Source organism: Heliangelus exortis, chromosome 7, assembly GCF_036169615.1.
Source record: "Heliangelus exortis chromosome 7, bHelExo1.hap1, whole genome shotgun sequence".
Lineage (NCBI taxonomy): Eukaryota > Metazoa > Chordata > Aves > Apodiformes > Trochilidae > Heliangelus > Heliangelus exortis.
The window spans coordinates 27,252,575-27,277,830 of NC_092428.1; the positions used below are offsets into that span (position 1 = coordinate 27,252,575).

Sequence of the window (25,256 nt, forward strand, 5' to 3'; positions counted from 1 at the left end):
AGTCTGCTCACTTTTACCTGTGTAGGCAATATAGTGTACCATCTGTCTGAAACTGGGATGTTCCTTGCTGTGGAAGGACCAGAGCTCTACAATTCCTCTAGTGTACCAGCTGTGCTACAATCAGGCTGTACAATCAGGCTAAGATACCTGAGTTATTGAAAATTCATTGAAATTCAGCAATGTTCAGTAATCTATAAGCTTTGTCAAGTCACCAAGATGAAATGGAGACATATGTGAAATGAGTAATTAGTACTATGTTTCTCAGATCTGAGTGAAGTCATTTTGCACTCGTGCAAATATGCCTGTAAAAGCAATTCTTGTACAGGCTGTCTTTATCCTGTGCCACTTGAGAGTTGATACATCTGAAGTATACACACAGTTCAGCGCTTGCAAGATGTTGCAAAGATCTGTTGCAAAAAGAGTAATATTCTTTCACAGCAAACAATTAAGCTTATTACATTATTGTAGACTTACCCTGATAGTACACATTTTGCTATTCTTTTCAGTGGATTGCTTGTCAGCTCAGTGATAATTAGGGATTCATAATCTAGAGATAATTACCTTGGAAGGATAATGAAATTAGGCAGTTGTCTTTCCTGGTTGTTGACACCCTTGCTTTATTCACCTGTGCAGTGAACCAGAAGAGGGAAACTATGTGGATTTAAATTAACCTATAGAATAACAGCATTTCTTAACATGGTAGAGCACCTTAGAACCAGGAAGGAGTTGGCTAAAAATAAAGGTACATAAAGGACCCCAAGCCATCAGATCTCATGGAGACAGAAAAATACTTCCATGTGACTTGGTGCATAAGGGACAGTAGAACATAGTTCTGGATTTTCTGCAGATATTTGTGATTTATCTTCTGCTGAATCTCAGGGAAAACAACAGCATTCTCTTGTCCTGGAACATCTGTGCATTTATGAACACCTTACCTGTCTCAGGTTAATTATTGCTTATGAATTTAAAAAGCCTTTTGTAGACATGAAGATAGTTTACATAGTGATACATAGTTTATCAATGTATATTTGCATGTACTGGCCCAATTTCTGGGTTTTGTGGCACTGTACCATAAAAGACAGCTGACCTTTAGCCAATTAATAAAGAGTTAATTTCCCCTTATCACTGAATTCATGGGGAATATTTACTGGAAAGACTGGTAGAAGACTTCACTAGAACAATTAGCTGAAGGTATGAATAATTTGAAAAAAAAAACAATAATGAGGTGCAGCATTTTTTGTTGGCCTCTGTTAATATCACTAAAAGTAGCATGTTAACAGATGATGATTTTTTAAAAAATGTTTTTTGAAAAATTATTGATGTTTAGTTAGCCATTTTGAGTGACAAACTCGCATCTATGGTTCTCTCTGCATTTGTTACATTTTTGTTATTGTTTTTCTCTTTTTGTTTCAGTGTCCTCCAGGAATGAAACAGCAAGTTTTGGCTTTTTATACAAAACTTCTTGGAAGAATACGGCAACCTCTTCTCCCCCACATAAATGTACATAGGCCAGTGCAGGTACTGCTCCAATTTTAAGTAAACTTTAATTTTGAGTAGTTTTTTTTTATTCTGTTGTAGCTAATTGTGTGTTTAATTCTTCCATTGTCAAGTGAGTTAAAGAAACTAAGTGAGTGCAGTATCAATTCTAATGTAGTGATGATTGGAGCCTTGAACTGGCACTGCAATATAAGTCACACATAATAAAGAAATCTTGTTCATAGCAGTCTAAATCTACACCAAATGTTCAAGTCAATAATCATACATCATTGTAGTGTCTATGGAAAAAAGAATTCAGTCCATCATTCCTAGAAAAAGCACTAACTTACTCATCTTCATTTTTCGCTTTTCTTTATGACAGAAATTAATCAGGCTGTGTGGTGAAGTTCTGGCAACACCAACAGAAAATGAAGAAATTCAGTTTCTGTGTATAGTATGTGCAAAGCTGAAACAGGATCCATACCTGGTCAACTTCTTCCTTGAGGTGAGTGAATCAAATCAAAATTTTCCAGGTATGTTTACTGTGTCACTGACAAAAATCTAATAGTGTATTGGAGGTGTAACATTGTGCTTTGTAACTTAGTTTTCATTCACTTTGTAATTTTTTTCCTGTGATATGAGAGGTTTTGTTTGGTTGTTTTTTTGCTTCCAGAGACTTGATTCTTCTGATTATTTTTACTATAATTTTGTTCAGGGCTCACAAATATACCTGCCTGTGGTCCTTACACTTTGCAGTGAAAGTGCCTTTAGGGTAAGGATAAGAATTGTAATGTAGAACACTGTGTGAGGGAGACCCTGGATTTCTGATGTTGTTTTGTCTTGAGCCCAATAGAGATGTAAGTGACAGATTGCATGTAGTACTGAAACCTTGCAAGCTGCTAAATCTTCTGCAGGATTGAGCCCTTACTTGGTAGTGTCCCATATGGTCTATCTGCAGTGCCAGCTCACAATCTACAATATGACATTATATTCTGTCTGTAAGAAAGCCAAATATCTTTACTCCCTCTTCAAACTTAGCATGTGACACTGATGAAATCAAGAGTGGGAGGAGAAAGAATTTGTAAACTTCCTTTCTGTTCCTATTTAGAACAGAAAAGATCACAGAAAAGTTTAATTCATAGAAGTCCACTTAGAAATGCCTCCTGCTCCCACTTTGATGTTTCCTGTGGTGACGCAGTATCTATTAAACATGAGATACCTAGGTGAAAAGATGTAGTGCAGGTAGTGTCCTCCAGGAATATTTCACAAGCTTTACACAAACAAGATCTGATGCAGATGTAACAGCAGATGCTGCTAAACTGCAAAGATATGTTATTTTCCATTTGGTATATGAGTATCCCATAAAAGTCAGTAGTAAAGAACCCATCTTGAGCTTATTTTTAACTTAATTAAGTGCCCTGATTGCCATTATGTCCACTCTGGCTGTAGAAGCAGTAAAAATGGTAGAAGGATTGAAAAGGGAATGTTTAAACACTGTAAGTACATAGAAGCAAGTTATAATATACTAGGTATATTTTGTGCAGAATATGGCAGAAGTCTAAACCAGGATTTCTTTTAATGTCTCTTATGTAAGTTGAATGGTTTGAAAAGAGACCTCTGAATGACTCTTATACTCAAATAATGACCTTGAAATCAAACCTGAGAACCCCCAATCATAAGAACTACAAGTGTTATATTAGATGTTTGAGTTCTTCTCTACAGTAACAAGTGTACAGTATTAAAAATCAGAAACAGAAAACCAGATGAAACAAAGCTGAACAAACTATGGCCTTTCCAATGATAGAAGAGTCAAGACATGAGGTGTCATGTAAGAGAAGGTGTGAGGCCAGGTATAAGAGAAAATAAATATTTTATAAAATATTATCTCATTTTTGAGAAACTTAACTTTCCTCTTTGTGAACCCTGCCTGTGATTTGAGTAGTGCCAGCAGCAGTCTATATAATCCAGGACTGAACTGCAGTTCCAGCCTTTGTTTCTGCTCTATGTGCAAGGCTCATCATTGTAATTCTGATATTCCTGTATATTGATAAAATATATGGGAGGCTACTGGAAGACTTCAGAAGATTTGGGGATAAGCAGACATGTTTCAGAGGAACACACTTTGGTTGCTCTGCAGCCTTATGCATGTCACAGTGTACCAAAAGAAAAGTGTATGTTGAAGGAGTAATTTTTCTAGTGTAGTCAAAAATCAGACTTATTTTACAGCATGTAGTATGCAGCTTTTACCTCTGGGCTGCCTCTCCAGGATATTGGTTGCATGAGTGTATCAACATTTGGTACAAATTCTCCACAAAGAATGCACATCAGTCAAGCAAGCATTTACAGCAGTTTTCTAATTTGCTTCCTGAGGCTGTCATGGAGTTAATCCCTGCTGGTTTGTATGGACTTAACACCATTAACTCCAAATTCTTTTAAATTATTAATTCTTGAGATAAATTTGAAATAATTTTGGCATTATCATCAAGGAGGGAAGCCCTTTGGATTCATAATCTCAATACTGTAATCACTTGAAAAAATGTCCTGTGCTGAAATCTAATTTATGTTTCTAATAAAGTATCATTCACCTGTGCTTGTGCCAGAAGAACACTGAATTCTTGCCTTGTCCTGCTTTTCTTTTGCTATTACAGAGCACAAATTTAAATGTCATTTTATGTGCTGCAGACAGATTTATGGGAAGAGAAATGGGTTGCTTTCTTTCAGACTAAGTAGAGATCCTATTTTTCTTCTACAAAGGTTCTCTGTAATCTGTTAGTATCCAGTGCCCAATGCTAACTTCTAGTATCTTCTGTCTGTTCAAATCTACTGAAGTTTTTCTTTATGAGAAACACAGATGCTGTCATAAAAGACATTTTTTGCCTTTCCTGAAGATAAAATCTCAACAATTTTAGAATGAGTGTAATTGTAGGACTCCAGCTAGACATAGTGTTTCATATGTTAGATGCATTTTAGGCCTTGGTCTAGAAAGGGATGTTTTGTGGTGTGTACTAAGATCTAAAGGTGCAGTCATGAGGTAAATTAAGATTTTCTTTGAAATAATGTGCAAATCAAGTGAATATGTGCCCTCATGGGTAGAGGGAAAAAGGTGCCATCTCTATGTAAATGGCATATTCAATCTTGAACCAAATGGTGGAAAGCTTAAGAAAAATTTAAGCAGATTTTAAAATGTGCTAGGTTTAAAAACTCCCACACTCCCACAACCCATTACATTCTACATGATTACTCTATCCAGCCTTTTAGGGAACTACTTCAAATGCTGATGTAAAAAATTTGCTTTCAGTAGATTTCTGCTCTAAGCTGAACTGTAATTTCAACCATGTAATTCCAACAAAATGCTTTGCAGAGTAAGTTAAAAGCAATGGCTTCCAAAGGAGGATCAGCAAGTGTAATCACAGAGGACATGCTGAAAAGCCAAGATGCTTTGGCTGCAGACACAGGACAGCCCACTCAGCCTGAAGAAATTCCTGGTGCTGCTGGAGCTGAGCAAGTGGAGAAGGAGGATGACCTCTCACAACAGGCAGATGATCTCTCTTTCAGTCTGGATGAACTAAATGTCACATCATCACCTGAGTCCTCCACTATTGGTCCAAATCAAGACTATAATTTAGTGAATTCTCTACTGAACCTCACTAAAAGTCCTGTGAGTTTTCTGGTTTTTTTTTTTCCTTCTGTTTAGTGTGATGAAATGAAATAGTTCCAATGCTGTATGAAGTGGGCAGAGGGAGTGAATATACACGTATGTGCACACTATATTTTAACTATAAAAATTAAAACCAGGTTTGTTTTGCAGGCAGTTTTTGTAAACTGGCAGTTTTCTTTGCCAATTCAGGTTAAAGTAAAAATACCATTTTAGAAAAATAATTTTAATTTTGGTGGTAAAGGAGCTGGTTTTATAGCAATTTGTACAGGATGGTGCATGTTTCACAGACAAGCTACATAGGATAATCATCAGGTTAAAAACACCACAAGAGAATGTTTTAAAAACTACTTTAAGTTGTACTGACTTAACAAAACCCACTTTTTTTTGTAAAGGCACTGGTCTATCTCAGGGGCTTGGACTGCTGTCAAAACCAACTTCTGTATATCAAACCCAGCTCCATCCTTGAATTCATACTCAGAATCTTTGAGAAAACTTAGAGGAGGGTTGGGTAAGCCTGTAACTGCTGCAACAGTGTTGAGAGCAGAAAACCCAATCACTCAGTGTACCTTGTTATTAATAAGTGATAGCTGACATTATTTGATATCTTGGTCTTAAGCTGACCTGCAGCACTGCTTCTGTCAACTTGAAGGTTGCAGTTGCATCTTAATTTTTGACAGGGATTCAGGTGGGATTCTGTATTTTGTACTATGCAAGTTCAGTAGAAATAAATTCCTTGAATTAAATCCCTTGAAACACAACAAAAATCAATGCACTCACTCACTGTGGGGGAATGGAGAGGTTTTACTGGGGGTATGTTTGCTTGATTTCAAATGAGTTTTTCTCACCCTCTGATCAATTCTTCCATGCCCTTCTGCCAGGATGGCCGGATAGCAGTGAAGGCCTGTGAAGGCCTCATGCTTTTGGTGAGTTTGCCAGAACCAGCAGCTGCCAAGTGCCTGACTCAAAGCACTTGTTTACGTGAATTGTTGACAGACAGGCTGGCCACCCTCTACAGAGCCCTTCCTCAGTCCCTGGATCCCTTAGACATTGAAACAGTGGAGGCAATTAACTGGGGGTAAGAGTTTTATTTTTGTATTTAATACCCAAGGTGACACACCTCCCTGAAACTGGTTTTCTATAGGTAGATAAGCTGTATGAAATATTCACACCCCCATGCTAAATCTCAAGAACAGAACTGAGATCCCAGCTGCAGCACAGTGGTTCCACTTCAGGCACCCAGTGTACGTGTGATATATGACAAGGGGCCAGGTTTGGCTTGCAGAGATGCTTCTGGGGGCAAATTTTTTCACTGAGTTACATTAGCAATTTGTGGTGGTGTAGCTGAAGTATCAGGTACAAATAATTTTCTTGTTCAGATGCTAAGGATTTAGGAAACATAAAATTTTCACTGCCCACACTGAGCACTCTAAGCTGCTGCAGGAGGCAGGAAGGATGTCTTTGATAAGAGGCTGCTTTTGCAAAATGTTTGCAGTAAAAAGAAGAAGGAAAGAGTTACTGCATAACTCATCAGCATGAAGCAAAAGCTATATGCTTGTTATCCTAATGGCTTGCATGTTGGAGACCCAAACTTTTCTCTTCCTCTGCTTTTATTATTATCAATTGCTCGTGATCTGAGACAGAAAGTAGGTATATGTAAAATAACTACCAAAATTGCTGGTGGTTGGCATTGGAAGTTAGAAGGAAAAAATCCCTGAACTCTGAATGGTGGAATAAATAATTTTTTGACTGCTTTACCAAAGAAAGTGGTGAATTTTATGTTCTGTAGAGCCTTAAATTGGGATACATATGTTTTTCCTGAAAGATACAATCAAGTTTAGGTAAACACTGTGGTTTTAGTGGGCTTGGTTGAGGTTACTCATGGAGTAGAGAAGAACCATTGCCTTCATTTTATGGTTCTCTGACTACTGCAGTTAGTCTGTGTACTTCAGCATGCCAAAGGAAACTTTTGTAATGATAGCACTGCCAGATTAATAGAGACCAACAGAATTTTCGTTTTAATGTTCACTTCATTGCAAGTAAATCATTAAATTCTATTAAGTTCAGTAAAAATAAAGTCCAAGATTTTTTAATTACTTGTGGAATAAATAAGTATTTTTCCTGGTATTCTCTAGCTTGGATTCCTATAGCCACAAAGAAGATGCATCTGCTTTTCCAGGAAAAAGAGCGTTGATTTCTTTTCTTTCGTGGTTTGACTACTGTGATCAACTCATCAAAGAAGCACAAAAGGTTTGAAATGTTTACAGACGATACAAATATGTTCAGTAAATAAGCAGATCCAGTTGTCTCTTAGCTTTTCAGTTTGAGACATACCATTTTGTGCTTTTGTTTCAGACTACTGCTGTTGCTATGGCAAAAGCTGTGCGGGAACGATTTTTCATTGATGTTATGGAACCCCAGCTGATGCAAACGTGAGTAGAATCCTCCAAGACACAGCAGAAAAGAACCTGAAGCAAGCTGGGTTTTTTTCAGTTGAAATCCACTGCATATCTGACACGAAATTTTTTGTTCAGTTCAGAGATTGGAATCCTCACATCAACAGCACTATTGCATCGCATTGTGCGTCAAGTGACTTCAGATGTCCTGCTGCAGGAAATAGTTTATTTTATACTTGGAGAGCACAGAGAGCCAGAAACTTTGGCAGACATCAACAGACATCCATTGAGACACAGGTTAATTGAGCACTGTGATCATATCTGTGACGAGGTGAGGAGTGGTAATAATACAATAATGTCTGCTGGCCAGTTCTGTCTTGTGTAGAGTCTTAAAAACCACCTCACATAGTGAGGCCTTGTCATATTTGTGTCAGCTGTCATTTCTGCTAAGGAAAAGAGTTCAGACTGCCAGCCCCACTATTCCCTTCAGAAAATAAAAGTCAAGGTGTTTTTTCCAGCTAGCACATTATTCCCACTAATGCAGAGTCTCATAGATTTGCTTGTCCCTCTTTGCTTGCTTATGTAAGGCAGGGAAGAGTCACTTTCTGTAATTGTAATTGATTTTGTGCTTTGTTATATATTGTAGCGCTGTTATTTTCCATGTTATGTCAACTCTGTCATTTTTTAAAATAAAAACCAAGCTTGCCTGAAATACACATCTGAGCCTGCACATACCCATTTTTTTCAGTATGCTTACCTGCTCATCCTGTCAAAATCTGTTACCTGTATAAATGAGTTGATCACTGCAAAGCAAAGCATTCCAGAACTGTCTTTAAAAACTCTGTATTGTTTCTGTAATTGTCTCTGAATTGTTTAAAGTCTTCTTTTAAAAGGCCTCATCATGTCACCATGTGAAAATCTTCACCTCTAGTCACAATATCCCAGTATTACTTTGTTCTGTTCTGGGTATTTATTACTAACTCAGTCTTGTTCTATGTCTCACTTGCACAATTATAAACATCTTCCAGCATGGATTGGCTATCTTATAGAAAAGCTAGTTCTAAGTCCTCTGGATGTTCTTTGTTATTATTTTGACAGATTTTAGAACAGTTTATTGTTTTACTGGAAAAAAAATGCATCCACATACTGATTTTCAAATGTGTGTGAACTGTTCATTCATCCTTATACAATATTAAGCCTAACAACTTCCTAATTTTTCTTAGGATTCTTGCTTCCATAATGCAAATAAGCAACTGCAATGAAAGTGAAAGGCAGGGGTGGATCAGTTCATTGAATTCCTACCTTTTGTGTTTCAGATCAGCATCATGACTTTACGAATGTTTGAGCACCTTCTGCAAAAGCCCAACGAGCACATTCTTTACAATTTGGTTCTGAGAAATTTAGAAGAAAGAAACTATATGGAATACAAACCTTTCTGTCAAGAAGATAAAGATGTGATAGAAAATGGACAAATTGCAGGAGCAGTGTAAGTTGTTTTTTTTTTAGGGGAATTGTTCACAACAGCTAAATTGGATCCTTATTTTTAGAGTGAAATAGTAATTGAAAGAAAAGTGAGCACAGATAGCACTTTGAATGCTCTGTGTGTCAACCTGTATCCATAAAGTGAAGCAGAAATATTTATAGCAGCAACTTAGGGAAGTTGTTAGAACAGTAAGAGAAAAGCTAAGATTATCAAAAGCCTTTTCCTAACCAATATCAATTTACTTACTCATCTGCATAGTTAAAGTCTATGCATATTTCTGTTGTTTTCAGTGAAATTATTCTTGAAGTCAGTCACTTGTTTTTCTTGCTTACATTTATGGTTTTTAATAATTTTTTATAGAATTTTTCTGGAACACTTAAAATCCTTTGACATACTCTATATAACTCTTATAACTTCTTGTATTTTACCAAAGGAGGTGTAAAGACTAATCACACCAGTTATTTTAAGCATCTTAATTTAGTTATTTCTGAATCATCTAAACTAATTAAATGACTTCATGGAGTATAACTCTCTCATGTAAGTGATTCAGTGCAATGATTTTGTATCAAATAAAATGTCTTCTTTGCCATTGAGATCAAGAAGTTACAATTTTTCCTCAAAATGAAGTTTGTTAGGTATTTGTAAAGGTTGGTATTTCTATATATTAATTAGGTTAAAAGCTGTGCATATGACGGTGTTCTGGAAACAGTTATTCAGACAAGAAGACCAGAAAGTTTGCCTTTTGACTCAGAGATTTTCCTGCCTTTCCTCATGTTCTGTGAATATTTATGTTTTTGTCTAATACAATCTTACAGAGACCTAGAGGAAGATCCATTATTCACTGATCTGTCTCCAGATAACACATTGTCAACTCAAGAGTGGCTCAGTGCTTCTCCACCTGTCAGTCCAGAGCATCCAAAAAATGATGGGAAGACTGAAGTTCATAAAATTGTAAATAGGTAAGCTCAAACAAACACTTAACAAAATCTCTGACTGTGTGGGTGTCTGCACACTCTGTGCAAATTAAATGTACTCTGAAATGGATCTTATTCTGTGCCAGCTGGTAAAATGACTCCACAGAAGGAAATTATGTGGCATTTTATCAGAAAGCTACTGAAAGATTAGAGCTTACAATAAGTAAAAATAATTCAATATAAATGAGAAAAATACAAGAACTTTATACCTAATAGCCTCGTTCAATACTAAGAATTCATGATTGAAGCCTCAGTGATTATAAAATTTTCTTTTCTCAAAAATATTTGCTGCATTTAAATTGCTATTACAGGACTTGGCCGTTTCTCGAGAAGTCTGGGTAGTGTTGGCAGAAATGTTTTAGGGGAAGAAAAACCCTCAAACTTCCTGAAGTTCCTTAAGCATATATATAAAAATGAATAAGCTGTGCTGGAGATAACCTTCTGTTCTTTGAAAATCAGTGGGCATCTCTGTCACCTGTAACACACCTTTGTGCACCCTAGGCATGCCACAAATTGGATATCACAAAGAGGACAGGCTCTGCTCTAAGCAACTTAGTGATGGTAATTCTCTTAGCAACTAATATTAGGACAAGTGCTGTTTGCTCTGTTAATGCACAGTAGCAAAGCAGCACTGGTGTTTCAGCACTGACCTCTCTGCTTATCCAGAAATAATCAAAGGAGTCAGCCAAAGGAATCAAGCAGCTCGAGGACAGACAGCATACAATGGCGTGGTCTCTTCTTGCCCTCTCTCCTCCAGACTCCTATATATAGTTTATGGCAGATATTGTTTGGAGCAAAGACACAAAGAACACTCTGAATTTCACCTTGTGTAATCTCCATCAGTGAACAGAATGCTTTCAGGGTTTGCCATGCTTTACAAGTCTGTATTTTTTCAAATAAGATGAACTCCATATGAAAAGTCAGCTACTATATATTTAAATATTATAGTCAACTCCAGCAGTTCTTGAAGTGTGGAGAAAGCTGAAATTTGTGTCCAGAGACTGAGTCTTATTCTGCAGTCTAGAAGTTTTAGGGGTTTATATTTCTTTTTTAATGGCACTTCCTTTTTTATAAGATTAATAATTTCCTGATGCTTTTAAGGTCAGATATTGGTGAAGTAAAAAGAAAATAATGTGTTTGCACTACATATCTGGTAAAGACAATGATATTTGTAATTGAGACCTCTGTATGCAAATACTCCTGTATGTTCTTAGGTATTAAATTTTTACCACAATAACCTATGGTAAATAAAACTGCCTATGCTCTAGATTAAAAAGAACCTTAACTGTAATTCTCCTTCTCTTTTGACACATTTATCCCCCTGTAAATTTTCCATATGTGCTAATGCAATGGAGTCTGACCTTTAGGCAAATACTTGACCAGGTTATGAGCATTCTTTTTCATTTCCATTCTGTCTGCTAGTTCTCAGAAAATGCTTCCACTGTGGAGTTTATCCCTAGTGCTAGATGCCAAAGTTCTGAAGTATATATCTTGTTATTACAAGCAGCAGTTACAAAAAACGTTCTTATATAGATTTTGTATTCTCTGTTTTTCACATGAAGTTATGGTAGAATCTCTGGAATTGGCCAGAAAATTCAGTATTGGGTATGCTGTTACAGAAGATGAGAAGGTGTTGGCCTGGTGCTCTGTGGATTCTAGGTACTCACTGGTGTACTTTTTTCTCTTTAGTTTTCTCTGTCTTGTACCTGATGAAGCTAAGTCATCATACCATGTGGAGGGTACAGGTTATGATACTTACCTCAGAGATGCCCACAGACAAGTAAGTCAGTCAAATCTTCCTTAGTCCTTGAGGATTTGAAATGCTTGTGAAACAAATGATTCTACAAATAGTCCTACTAAATGCATCTTTTTGTAACAGAAGATGGGAAAATTAAATTTTTGTTTCCTAATGAAGACTTTACCTTTGGAAGTCTTTTGACAGTGAATCCTCCTTATATTACTCTAGTGGGAATAATGGATGACATTAAATGCATTAATATTCATATAACAAATACACTGAGAGAAAATCTCAACTGCAGATAGATTCTTAATTTGCTTTTGCATTTATCTGCATTCTCTTGGAGAATTGCCTGCCGAGCTCTTTCAGAGGACTAAAAGGAAATTAAAATGCTGCATAGGAGTTATGCAATCTGGGACATTAAAAATAAAGGCTCATCACAGGGAGTTTGCAGTCTAAGACATTCAGGTTGGAAGTTGAGAGCTTTGGTAGATAGGGGAAGCTTAATGCTTTACTGCTTTGAAATAAATGCGGGCTTTGTTTTGACAAACATAATCTGAAGTTTCCTTGGTCAGAGTACAGTCACTGATTACTTGCAGCTTCTTTATTGAAGCCCTGTAAATCTTATAAAATAGAAAAATGTATGCAAAGGAGTGGTGTAACTGAGAGAATTGTATTTAGTAGCTACTTCAAAAATTCCATAACATCTGAATTATGATATGAGCAGTTTAAGATGGTAGGCTCGGGTTTCTGTATTTATTATATTGTTTTACATGTAGTCTCTCCTGAAAAGAAAAGGAATAGAAAATAGAGAATAAGGAAACAAAGGTCGATATAAAATCCTCCTATGTTCTCTTCTTGGATGTCAGAAAACACATATCATCCTTGTATTTCTTCCATGCCTTAGGAAACAGAGTATTCTGGAAGCTATTAGAGTACAGAATTGGTTTCTGTCACTTCCTGACAATGATATGGCTACTCTTAAAATATTTCCCCCTAAGAATAGCCCTGCCTATTGCTGTTATTACATCCAAGTAGCTGTTCTGCTTCCATATTACTATTCCTGGAAGCCCTCACAAGTATGTAAGCTACATGCAGTGAAGAGTTTCTGAGTCTGTTTTGTTTCTCTTTTGCTACAGCTTATTCCTGTGTTCCTCATTTTCACTGCTATAATAGCTTGAAAGTGAGACCTCAGGCAGCACACAGCAAATCAGGGGCAGAGGCAGAGACTGAGAAAGACTGTAATGGGTGATAGGAAACAAAGACAGGGGAGGAGAAGCCATTGAAGTACTTTTTTCTTTTGTATCTTCTGCATATACCTGTGTCTTTCCTGTCCTGGGAAATAGGGAGCAATATAGGTTGGATAATACGTGTAGTAAGGTGCAGGTGGGTTAATGTATCAACAACAAGAATGTGTATGAATACAATTCCTGCTTTAGAATAACCCTGATCAGAATGTGGTTGTTGGCTTTGCTTTGTGTTTTGGCTCTTGCTGCTTCTTGGGACTTCTCTTTACTCGTGTTTCTGACACCACCCTAAAAAAAAAGCATGAACGTCAGGAAAGGTGCCTGGATAGAAAACAGTCATGTTTATTGTAGAATGACTGTTCTTTCTGGACTTATGTTTTTCACCTACAGATAATGTTTTTACGTGTATGGACTATTAAAAGGGAAGAAATGGTTCCCATGGAGCTTTGAATGTGTTCTCTGCATTGTTTTTTTTCTAGTTTCGGGATTATTGTGTTATCTGTTTACGGTGGGAGTGGCCTGGATCTCCCAGATCTTTGGAAAAGTGCAATTTAGAAGCATCATTTTTTGAGGGACACTTCTTGAAAGTCCTGTTTGAAAGAATGGGCAGGATTCTTGATCAGGTAAGGAAAAGAAGGGTATTAATTTAATTTCTGTTACTTTCTTCATTACTAAAGGGCTGATATCCAAGATCCCATGGATCCCTATCACTCAGGTGTCTATTATAGCATAATGTTATTATTTAAGGTCCCATGTCCATGGTAAAGGTTTCTGTAAATTGAATGGTGTTACAGTGATCAGCATTCTCAACAAAAGTAAAGCACAAATACTCTCCTCTTTGTTAACCACGTTTTTGTGTACAAAATGTTTTCTTGATCAGAAATATAATTAAATTAATAAATAAGAAAAGTGTACCCTTTAAGTAAAAAAAGAGGGTAAGACAGTATCCTAGGAATACTTCAGTTCTGTTTCCATTTTCTAGAAAATATTTACATTTTTCTGTAAATAAAATAGCTTGCAGCTCCTTTCTGCCACATTTCAGTGAACTTCAGATTGAAGTTGTGTTCTGGAAGCAGTTTACATCACTGTGTAAGTTGAAAAGTTACTATGTCACAGGTAAACTTTCCCTCATTATTTCACAGTTAGAAAAGAAACTTATTATTTTATGGAAAGTTTCTAAAAGGTATCCTTTTCCAACTGCCATTTAAAGAAGGTTTTTTTATCCGTTTGATTATCTTAAATAATAAAAGTATAGCTGCCAAGGGTAAACAAATGAGATAGGATCTGACTAGCTCCTTTTTCTGAAAAGGAGGTGTGGCATGTCAGACCCAGATTAGTACAAACAAATTTAAAGAAAGTGAGTATTCCTGATGTCTGTTTGGTCTGTTAGCCAGCCTGAATGACTTGGTCTTTCTTGGGAGAAGCAAAGTGAAGGCTTAGGGAGGTGAAAAGGAGGTTGCCCTGTGGGAAAACTGGATGTTTCTGTGTCTTCTCTAAACTCTTGCCTTTAATTAGTCAAGTCAATATTAGGAAGTCAAGATTAGGAAGATAACTTTTCTTGCCTGTGAAAATGAGCTCTGAAAGTCTGGATTGCCTTCCTGTAATATCAGCAGGAGTAGCTACAGATGCAGTAGTACCAGCTACAAAACTTTTTACAGTTCTTTTCTGGCTTGCATGCGGAGACATCTACAGAGTAAACAGTTATCTGTAGTAGTGCCAGATTTCCTGGTCATAAGCAGGACAAGAGCCATTTGAATTTAAAAATCCTTCAGGACCATGTCAGAAAGCCAGTGGTATCCTCTAGGTCAGCTCTGTGAGTGCTGAGGGGAGAAAAATGTTTGAGAGTACCAACGTTTCTAATTCAAAAGTCAGAAAAGGCAGCCAAATACTTCCATTGCTATATTGTGTATTCTCAGAGTTTTGCTTCCAGTAAACATTTTCTGCACTATGGTTATAGATTAGAGGAATGAGGAAAACTGGGCAGCACCACCTCTTCGGGAGAACAAGCGTAAGAAAACCTTGTCTGGGCAGTGACACATAAATTACCAAAAAGTAAAGAACACAAGTTACATCCTCCAAGAAACACCTGAGTGTCAGATTGGTATGACTGTGAAAAAAGTAGCATCTGGCATGGAAGCATGGTGCTCATTTTGCTATGCTGCCTGTCAGCACGACACACATTTGGGTGAGTCAAGGAAGGTGTTACGAGCTGTGGTGTCAAAAATGCTTCTTGACTTCAGAAGAAGTAAAATCATTAACAGTTACTGAGAGAAGAGATTTGAGGCACATAAGTAAGTTCTTCCAAGGCTGTTCAAATCCTGTACCTCATATGCTGTTCAGATCCTGTAGTTCATATGCTAGACAGTACCTCCTTTCTCCTGTTAATATACATTTCTATGAAACTGACTGTTTCCTAAGAATTTTGTTCTAATCTTCGTCATCACAGAGAATGTTTTTAGGAAGTTACCTGATGTAAGTCTGTCTTACTGAGACTGCTGACATGGATAGAAATAAAAGCTGTTTGTGAAGAAGCAACTTTCCTTAATGCTCTCAATTAGTTCAAATCACAATGGCAATCTGTCTGAACAATGCTGCATGGGTTACTACTTTGTTTCCTTCTCCTCTTGTGAACAGCAGATAATGTTCATGGCTTCAAAGCTTCCTAATGAATTGGCTGACTCAGACAACTCTGAAGACCTCCTACAGTTCAGCTAGGTAGAGAGTGGAATGGATTTATGGAAAAGATTTGTGTCTCTGCAGACAATAACTCAAAATGTAGTGATCTCTCTTACCTGTGACATCTCTAGTCCAGGGCCTGACAGCTTCATTTCTTAGAAGATTGGGATGAATCTATTTCTGGAATAACAAGTACAAAAATAACTGCTACTGACTGGGAGAAACATATGCTTTCACTTCAAAAGATCTGTAAGACAAATGTCTTTGCAGTGCAACAGTGTGTGGTAATGAATTCAGGAATAAAGAGCCTAAATATTAGTCAGGTGTCCACATCTCAACAGTGGCAATTCTGTCAGTAAAGCCCTGATAGTCTTTGGAGCTGTTAGGCTGAAAACCAAGTCAGTGTCTCTTTTAGTGCAAAGTGAATCAACATCTCAGCTTCCTTGACTGTGTTGACTGAAAGCTCAACTCAGTTGCCTGAACCGAGGTATCTGATGCCATTTTTTTTTTGATGCCCAAGATATTCCCACAAGCTTGCAGTTACAACACAGAAGTTGCAGAATCCACCCTCTGTGGAACTGTCAAGAGACCAGCAGATACTTTTGAGCATCTGAGATGGCACAAGATGTTTCTGTGTAGGCAAGTGTCAGATTTCTGTCAAGTAGGCTAATGGGAGTTTAGACATGTAGACATAGCTAAATATATCTGTCTTCAGCTGAAGCTGAATTTTTTTTCAAATCCTACAGTCTAGGAAGGGAAGAATCTGTTCTCTGATTATTCAGTGGGATGCTAACTTGAGAGCATAAAGATGATAATTTCAGGTCATGAAATTTTTCTATTGGAGATGTGCTTATGCCACTGAGGATGTTACTGCCAATATTCAGTTAAAGAGATTGAATGAGTGCCATGGAATCCACTTCAGGTAAAATCAACATAGTTAAGTTAAACCATCTGGGTGTGTTGGTAACAACTTCAGACCGGCATGAGGGTGTACTAAGGGAACATCTGTCCATCTCTTGTCAATGTAGTCTGTTCCACCACTAAATAGATGGAAAGAAATTCCACTAGTTTGCAAATTCGAGGCTGAATCAAAATGTCAGCTTGTTTTCACTGTGGTGAGAAAATCAAAGTTGGAAAAAAAGTACTTGGAACATGGAGAAGCTACGGTGAAAATACTTGCTGTGTTGGAAATGAGTTTCTTACTGGAATGATAAAACCCTTAAAGCTAGGCACAAGTTTTTTCCCAGAAATTTAGACACTATGTTTTTCCTTATGACTGAAAGCATCTTCTAGAATCTGACAGCATTGCCTCTCTTGTATAGTTGATTTAGGGAAAGGGGGTAAAAGAGAAGCTCAGAATTTCGTGCTGCTTTCCCAGCTTAGGGCTATCCTGTCTCCTGTACATGCTGTCACAAGAGGACCAGGCCTTCAGCAATGGCTCTTTCCAAGAAAAAAGAAAGAATAGAAATACCTGAGCTCATATAATTTACAGTTATCCAGGAGAAGCAAGCAGATGTTTAATTTAGGCTGATGCCATGCTATTTGTTTAGCTACTAAGCTGAAGAATTGTTTTACAGAAGAGGACTTATCCTACAATAAAGAAGTGTGTAAAAGCTTCAAGTCATAGCAGTTACACAGATAATATCTAATATCTACCTGTGATATCTTCCTGTTGTGGAAAGCATGGGCTTGGGGCCCGTGTCATCTAATCTAACTTTTTATCTTTATACATTCATAACCTTGTATCTAACATTCCAGTAGTTAAATAAACACTTGGCTGGATGAAAAGATGCTAGCATGAAAATAACTAAGCACTGTCTTTTCCTTTTTTTGCAGCCCTATGATGTAAATTTACAAGTTACGTCAGTGTTGTCCAAACTTTCCTTGTTTCCCCATCCTCATATACATGAATATCTTTTGGATCCTTATGTAAACCTGGCTTCTGGCTGCAGGTCTCTCTTCTCTGTTATTGTCAGGGTGAGTAAACACAACTCATACCTAGATATGGCTGTACAGCAGTGATATACTTGCTAACTTTGGAGTCAGTGGTAGTAGTTGCTGGCTAGTTTTAGTCATCAAATGGCTTTTCACTGAAAACAGATACTCAGGCTTTTGATCTGGAAATCAGAATTAGGGATTTTCTACCCAAAACATTGGAAAATATATTTCCCAGCATTTCTTTTTGTTCTGCATGTCTTAAAAATTGTTTGCCCAGTTTCATTGTGTAGAGGCAAAACATACATGGGCGATGTTGTTACTGAACTGGACCAGGTCACATTGATAGTTGCAGGCAAGGCCAGGCAGTGCTCTAAGAACAGGCCAACTACAGGTTTACACCCTGATGGGAAAGAGATGGTTCTGGTTCACACACAAGCAAAGGTGCTCCCCAATACCCCATGCCTGGAGGAATATCTCTGCTTATCCTCTTGTTTTTCCCGATGAATGTTGTTCTTGACTGCAGAGTCCTGGATTTATGAAAAGTGCCTTTCTTTCCCTCTCCAATTCCATCTCTTCCTGCCAGACCTTCATCCTAGAAGTGCTGGCTGGGTGCCTGTCACACTGCAGTGTTCTCAGTCAGAGATCCCTTGCCTACCCCACGCACCAGCTGTTATTAAGCTGATCAGGAGCCTATTAACCGTGCTTGCCCAGTGCTAGCGGAGCACTTAGCTCCCTTGTTCCCAGCAGCCCTCCCCATTTCAAAATATAATCTTCACTCTCTCCCCTTGTGCTTTCCCTAAACCCAGCAATTTACTGGTCAATTGCCTGCGTCAACATTTACTAAGACAAATTAATCATGGGCATAATTAAAATAAGTAATGCCATTTGTGGGAACAGCAAGTAAGGCTCAGGCATTCCTGTCCTTTTGTGTCTACTTTCTGCACCCACTCACTCTTTTGAGAGGCAGAGCAGCTGCTCTGCATGTTGTTTTGTGGGCCTATGAGGATGCTGAAGTATTCCTGCAAAGTGATGTGCTGATGGCATTGTGCTTTACAGGTCGTTGGGGACCTCATGGTTAGAATCCAGCGCATCCCCGATTTCACTCCCAAACTTCTGCTGGTCAGAAAACGCCTGCTGGGCTTGGAGCCCGAAGGGCCCATGTGAGTAAATACATTGCATGTTATCCAAACCCCACGGCTGGTTTTTGTGTGTGCCAGTCCTGATTCTCTGCTGCTTTTTTTTTCTTCTTTCTCAGCATTGACCACATGACGTTACTAGAGGGCGTGATTGTGCTGGAAGAATTCTGCAAAGAGCTGGCAGCAATTGCATTTGTGAAGTATCATGCCTCATCTACACCATAAGCAGCCTTGATGAATTGCCAGGTTTCACAACCACCTAGTTTGCTTCAGTCGACAAGACAATTGACAACACCCAGCTAAGAGGTGGTGCCTCCAGGCAGAGTACTGGTTGACATTTGGCAGAACTGGAAAGTTGCTTTCCCAGGATGTTGGCAGTGCAAGGGAGGGGGTCTCAAAGGGGCCTGGAATAGGGCTGAAGGCATTTTGGGGAAACCAATACATAGCATTTCTAGCCACTTTGTGAAGAGCTGCAAAAGCTGCATGAAGAACCACAGACATCAGACCTTGGTTATTTAGTTATTGTGACAACATTCAGAGAGTTGGGTCTCTTGTATGTTCTGCGGCTCACGTGCGCCAGTTCACTTTTTGTGACCATATTTACTTTTAAAAAGTTAATTTCATAACATTTTAATGTCTAATTCTTTTTCTTTTCAGTTGGATATGTGAAAGGAAATCACAGCTATAGTTGCAGTGTATATTATCAAAAACAAAGAGCTTGAAAAATTCACTAACCCATACACAGTAGGCTCTATTAATTTTTGTTTTGGTGAATCTCAAAGAACACTCTGAGCTTGATTCCTCAATGGGTTACTCCAAGAGATATATCAGTATAAAATCAATACTAATGGAATTAATCCTGATTCAGCAACATATCCATAAAAAATATATTTGAAGCGTACATGATTCCAGCATGTTTGTCATTCCAGGTGATAGCTCCTTAGGTCATCTGCATAACTTGATTTGCTTTAGATTTTCTGCATGTGAACTTTAGTTGCTTGACTCATGTCACCTTTGCAGGGAAGTTAATTATAGGTCATCAGTAGTTGTTGCTGAAACAGTATTTTAAATTTCTTTTAAACTGGTATTTATCCTGAATTGGTTTAAGCATCTTTTGCGCCTTGAAAATTGGCAGCATAAACATTCTGTCGTTTTCAGAAATGTTTTTACTGCTTATGTAACCATAGCAGTAGTGCACAGCAGAAGATTAACTGATGCCAATTCAGTTAAAGCATTAATATCATGTGTAGGACCAAAATATACACCTTGCTTTTCGAAGTGCTGGGATGCAGAAATGCCTCTCAGTGACTGTTTTTCACCATAAATTCTATAGTCCAGGGCAAGCATTTGCATTGCAAGCAAGAGGGCCATCTGGTCTTCAGCAAGCTTTGCTCCTGTTTCTCTAGGTGATGGCAGCCTGCAGTGCAGACAGTGGTTGCTGCTCTGCCACACTGGCACTGGCAGGTGTGGGTGGCTCTGCTTTAACCCTCAAGTCACGCAGGGTGAGGTGGGTGAGAGACCTGTCCTGCTCTCCTCACAGGTGTGTAGTACCTCTTTCTCCTCCTATGAACTAACAGCATAGGCAGGCAAGGTAGAGTATAGCTCCTCCTGTTTACATTGTGTTTCTTTGTCTCTGCATCCTGCTATCCTCTTTGCACAGGTGATGCCAGTTTCAGGTGGGATTGCTCATATGCAAACGTGGACTAATTTGCTCAAGTCACTAGAATTTTTCTGGATTTACATTGACTATACCCAGAATGGGAGTCTGCTCTGAATCCATGCCTTTGAGGTCTTGTTTTTTAATATTTATAACACCTGGATGTTGAGAGGCCTTTTACATTAGCAGATTAATTAGAACAGTGTCACAGTTAATGGGCTAAATTTGTTCTTGTCACAACAGGAAGAGGGTCCTGCTGTAAAAGCTCCCAGAACAGGTTCATCTGGAGAGAGCAGTTCTGGAACCAGGGAAACATTTTGGCAGGTAAAACCAGTGCCTTCCTACTGTGGAAGGCTTCTACACAAAGGCAATCAAAAGCATGTTTCAGTTCCTCACCTCCTTTTTTATGCTGAATTTAGCCACAAAGTGTTTTCAGGTCAAAGTAGCATGGTAGGATAAAGTTTTCAAAAGTGACACCTTTTTTATTTTTGTTCTTCAGAAAGATACCTTAAAAGTAGCAAATAATTTTTGGTGATACATATTGCAGCTGGACCATATTAGAAGCTTAGTTAATGTAAATAGCTGGCACATACTTTAGAACATGCAAATGTCTATGCAGAGTTATGTTTCATGCAAACATTTGTTATAAATAATGTCCCAGTTCAGCAAAACTGTTAAGCATAAGCTTAATTTCAAGGATTTTATACTTAAATCACTGTTTCTTACATGAACAAAGTTAGGCTGTTGAGCACAAACTCTCATGCTTTACTGAATTTGGGTCTTCACTGGTTTTGCTTGAGCATAACTATCTGTTCCTCAAATTTTCTATTTTCATTATTTATTTTTTTAAGCTGTATGTTCCAGAATATTTCTAGTGTCCCAATTTCAGTGGAAACTGGAAGTGTTAATACTAGTATAAATGAAAGTGAGAGGAGTGTTAAACAAACCTTGCAAGAACATTCCAAGTAATAAAACAATTTATAAAGCCTGATCTCAAATGAAAGCATTAACATCAGCTCTTTTGTTGTTGTTTTTGCTGATAGTTGATCTCATTACACTGTAAGGAACTGTACCAGCTTCTGGAAGGACTGCTGCAACCTCTGTGGCATTTCAGTGCAAAACAGTCTACTGAGCTGCAAACAAATCCTTCATGCCTGTCCATGAGAAAAACAAGCACCCTTAAATTCAGGATATAATTGTTCAGTCTCCAGCATTATTGGTGATGTTCTTGCAAACCAAAAATTATATAGTTGATAAATTTGGAAGGCTTGGATCCATCCTGATAGAAGTGAAGCAATCCTTAACATTGCTTCAGCCTAACCTGTTTTTGTGAGTGTTGCCTACAAACCCTTAACTACCCTACATGGTGATAACAACTTTTATTTTTGTAAAAGTGATTTAATCTTTCTTAAGAGATGGAACTCGTTTAATTATTTTTGTGGTGATATTTTTCATGCACTTTTTTTCTTAAAAAAAAAAAAAAAGTTAGATGTTAGTTCAGGTCCATGTTTTCACCTTTCAGTCTGTGCATGTCACTGAGGTGCCCATTTTGTTTCTGTGTGCGTGTGTTTGTATGTGGTTATTTATTACCCAGAGAGGGCCACCTGAGGAAATATATGGCCTGAAGTTCACAGCATATGCAGATCCTCAGATGTCAGTGGGAAATGCAAGTGCTTATCAACTTAGAAGACATGGCCACTAGTATTAGATTACAATACTTGAGAGGTAATACTAGAATAATTTTTTATTTCAAAAAGCAGATCCAAACCACATTTTAATCCTGGTGCACATGTGAGTAAATAGGCACATTTTTACTTTTTTTCCATTTATAGTATGTATTTGATTTAGACTCAGATGTAGAATAATTTGTAATAAGCCACCTACTAGCTCTGGTAGAACAAGTTTGTCCTTAGTTTCTCATGTGACTGTAATATTCCTTGTATTCAGATCTTGTCTGTGTAATGTTCTTACTATGTATTTGCCTGTGCAATATAAAAGCTGTGATTTGATACACAGCTTGAGTCTGGTTGTACATCACCTATGTGTATATATATATATATATATATACTTATATATATACATACATATAAAAGGACCAGGATCCCAAGCTTGCTTACACTATGAGTAGTGTAAATACTGTTACACTTAGTTTTACAGGGCACAAGTAATCAGGGAATGGCTTGGTAAATGTGTGGTAATTGATACCATAACCTGTGTATAATTTCACAGGTGACATTTTGTTAGTCCTATTTGTCTTGCTAAATAAATACTAAACTGAAGTGCTATGTAGAATCCAAGGATTATGTAGTAGACCTGGGGCAATCTGAAAAACCCACATCTGATATTGCCTGTTATGCAGGGTTTTCAAACCATGTTCCTCAGTACCATCTGTGCCCTGTAAAATAGTGTAACTACAAAATATATACTCTTTGTTTGCCTCCTGCCTTGTTTACATTAAACAGAGGATATTCAGTAAATTTTTTCTATTAAACTTTGTGTAGGTCACTTACTGACAGTGTTGTCAAGGTTTCACAGGTGTGGGATTTCCAATGAGGAATTGTTGAAACAGCCACATTGCCAGACATACAATATTAAGTATTATGAAGGAGGTTGTGATAAATTCCAACTTTTTGTGCTAAAAAATGCATGGAGGGTTAAAAGGGATATTCTCAAAATAAATTAATTTCAATGAAGCGACTGCTTCTATTATTAAAGAATCCATAATAAGTTTTGTATGGATGAACTTGAGACAGAAAATGTTAAAACCATTTCACATCATACCTTTGATCCTGAAGTCCTTTCATTTATTTTGAGGCTGTCACTTCAGCATCTTCTGAAATAAACCCCTTTCCTGTACTGTACTGTGCAGGGCTTGGAGTTAATCAGCATATGCTTGCCCATAAAAAATTGGAAGCCAAGGCAAGTGTCCAGGAGGGAATCATCCTGAACACAGATTAACTTTGGCTCTTCCTAGGAGCCCTAAAACCTTTCAAAGTGCAGCTGATCAAGACCTTGGTTTTTTATTGAATTTGAGTGCCAAGTGCATCAGTCACAACATGAGTTTATTGAATTGGGTACAAATGTCATGTACATAAGTATCATTTCACAGCCTTTGACAAAGGCTTTCATGCATAGGTTTTTATATAGGTTTTTATATATTTTAGAGTTGCATTTGTTGGGAATTTACTGTTAGCATCTCATGTAGTGTTGATGTCCTTCAAGTTTTCAGCAGCTTTTTATAAGTCTCATTGATCTGTAAGATCCCCTCTGAGGGCTGCACTTGGATGCTAAGCTGTTTTTCCTCAGTATTTAACAGCTGCAAGTGCTCTTGCATCTTGAACAACAAGAGAGCTACAGCAAGATACACTTGACAGCTTCTTTTACAGCTCTCAGCATCTTTCTTCTGATGCTCGTGGGTCTCAGAGATTGTCATCTGCCACCCCAGATCATTTATTTGCTGTGCCTGCATGAAGCATTTAGATATTTAGGGACACTTTGCTTCCTCAAGCAGTGAGGCAGTTGTATCAAAATTGTACAGTTTATATCATCTGTATTTTTCTCTTACTTTGACACCCTTGAAATTACTGGGTTGTTGGAGCATAATAATCTCATGGCACTTCCCTTCTGATGTGAGATTTTGGGGCACTGCATCCTACTGGGAAAAAACCAAAACTGTTACAGTGTGTGGTCTTTACTTCATGCTGATTACCTCATTTTACAGATTCTCAGTTGAAGCTCTCAGTGTAGATACAAGTAGCACAGGATCTACTGAATTCCTTAACCTTTAAATATTAACAGAACTGGTGCTGTCAAAGCCCCAAGGATTTTGCTGGTTTGGTGTGTGATCCAGTTGGATTAAAGTGGATTAATGCTCAGAGAAGTGCATCTGTCACAACTTGTTTGAGCCCTTTCAGCCTAAACCCATATGTTCCTGGTGCATCCTTTATCAGCCAAAGTTCCCTTTCAAGGTTGGAAAAGAGAACTGAAGAGCAGATTAAGAATCAAGTGAAACATACGGTGGATTAAAGTTTTCAGGTGTCAGAAGCTTCTTAGGAATGCCAAAAAAGAACATGTGAAAAGTTAAATTTTACAAGCTTGGATTGGCTGCTAGCATTGCCTTTGGAATCAGATCCATGAGGATCAAAAGATGGATCTTGGAGCACTGTACCTCACCAGGCTGTTTGAATTGCCCTTGCTAGGACAGCATATATATTCTGAACTATGTTCCATTAAATCCCTGCTGGTTATTACAGTAAAGGCTGCTGGTGATATAAAATCTGCTAGAATAGTGCTGTGGAACTGACAACTTTGTCAGTGTCTTGTAGCTTTGATGAGGCAGAGGCATCTTGTGCCTTTGTCTTTCTGCTCTAAGGTATCATAACTCATAGGGGTTTGTACAACGTCCTCTCCCTCTGCTAAGTACAGAAAAATACAGAAACACAGGAAAGGAAGGAAGGACCCCATTACAGTGCTGAGCTGTAGGAACATAAAGAAAAGCATATTAATCACAATCACCTTCATTTTCTAAAGAGATTCACCTCATTATAATTTAAGGTGTTCTCCAAAATAACAAGTGTTGACCAGAGGGAGGGTGCCCTCCACAGGGAGCCCTACGCACTGAGTATCAACCTGCTTTAGAAATTTGCACTGCAGAAACAAGAGATCTGCACAGGATTTTTTCAAGCTGTATCCCATTTCCAGTCTGGAGCTGTGGAGGAGGTGAAAATGGAAGTTCTGCTGAGTAATAACATACAACAAGACTACAGGAAGAAAGTCTGAAAACAGCAGAAGATATTAAACTGATGTAAGAGAGGAGAACCACACAGGTAACTTAGTTTAGCATAGTTAAATCATGGCCTAAGGTTACAGGAGCATCATTT

The 25,256-nt window shown here is 37.9% G+C and overlaps 1 protein-coding gene across 5 annotated transcripts in view; it reads left to right on the forward strand.

The window, feature by feature from the left end:
* The window catches only part of FHIP2A (FHF complex subunit HOOK interacting protein 2A), a 34,406-nt gene extending 11,169 nt beyond the window's left edge, over positions 1-23,237 (forward strand). For all 5 annotated transcript variants that reach the window (XM_071749469.1, XM_071749470.1, XM_071749471.1 and 2 more), the window contains 14 exons: positions 1,414-1,518; positions 1,859-1,981; positions 4,838-5,134; positions 6,013-6,209; positions 7,267-7,381; positions 7,487-7,563; positions 7,666-7,858; positions 8,844-9,013; positions 9,826-9,969; positions 11,674-11,764; positions 13,449-13,592; positions 17,482-17,622; positions 18,640-18,743; positions 18,839-23,237. In XM_071749469.1, coding sequence (XP_071605570.1) covers positions 1,414-1,518; positions 1,859-1,981; positions 4,838-5,134; positions 6,013-6,209; positions 7,267-7,381; positions 7,487-7,563; positions 7,666-7,858; positions 8,844-9,013; positions 9,826-9,969; positions 11,674-11,764; positions 13,449-13,592; positions 17,482-17,622; positions 18,640-18,743; positions 18,839-18,944 — 2,007 coding nt within the window. In that variant the 3' untranslated portion in view covers positions 18,945-23,237. The remainder of the gene's footprint in view (positions 1-1,413; positions 1,519-1,858; positions 1,982-4,837; positions 5,135-6,012; positions 6,210-7,266; positions 7,382-7,486; positions 7,564-7,665; positions 7,859-8,843; positions 9,014-9,825; positions 9,970-11,673; positions 11,765-13,448; positions 13,593-17,481; positions 17,623-18,639; positions 18,744-18,838) is intronic.
* Positions 23,238-25,256: the final 2,019 nt, after the last annotated feature.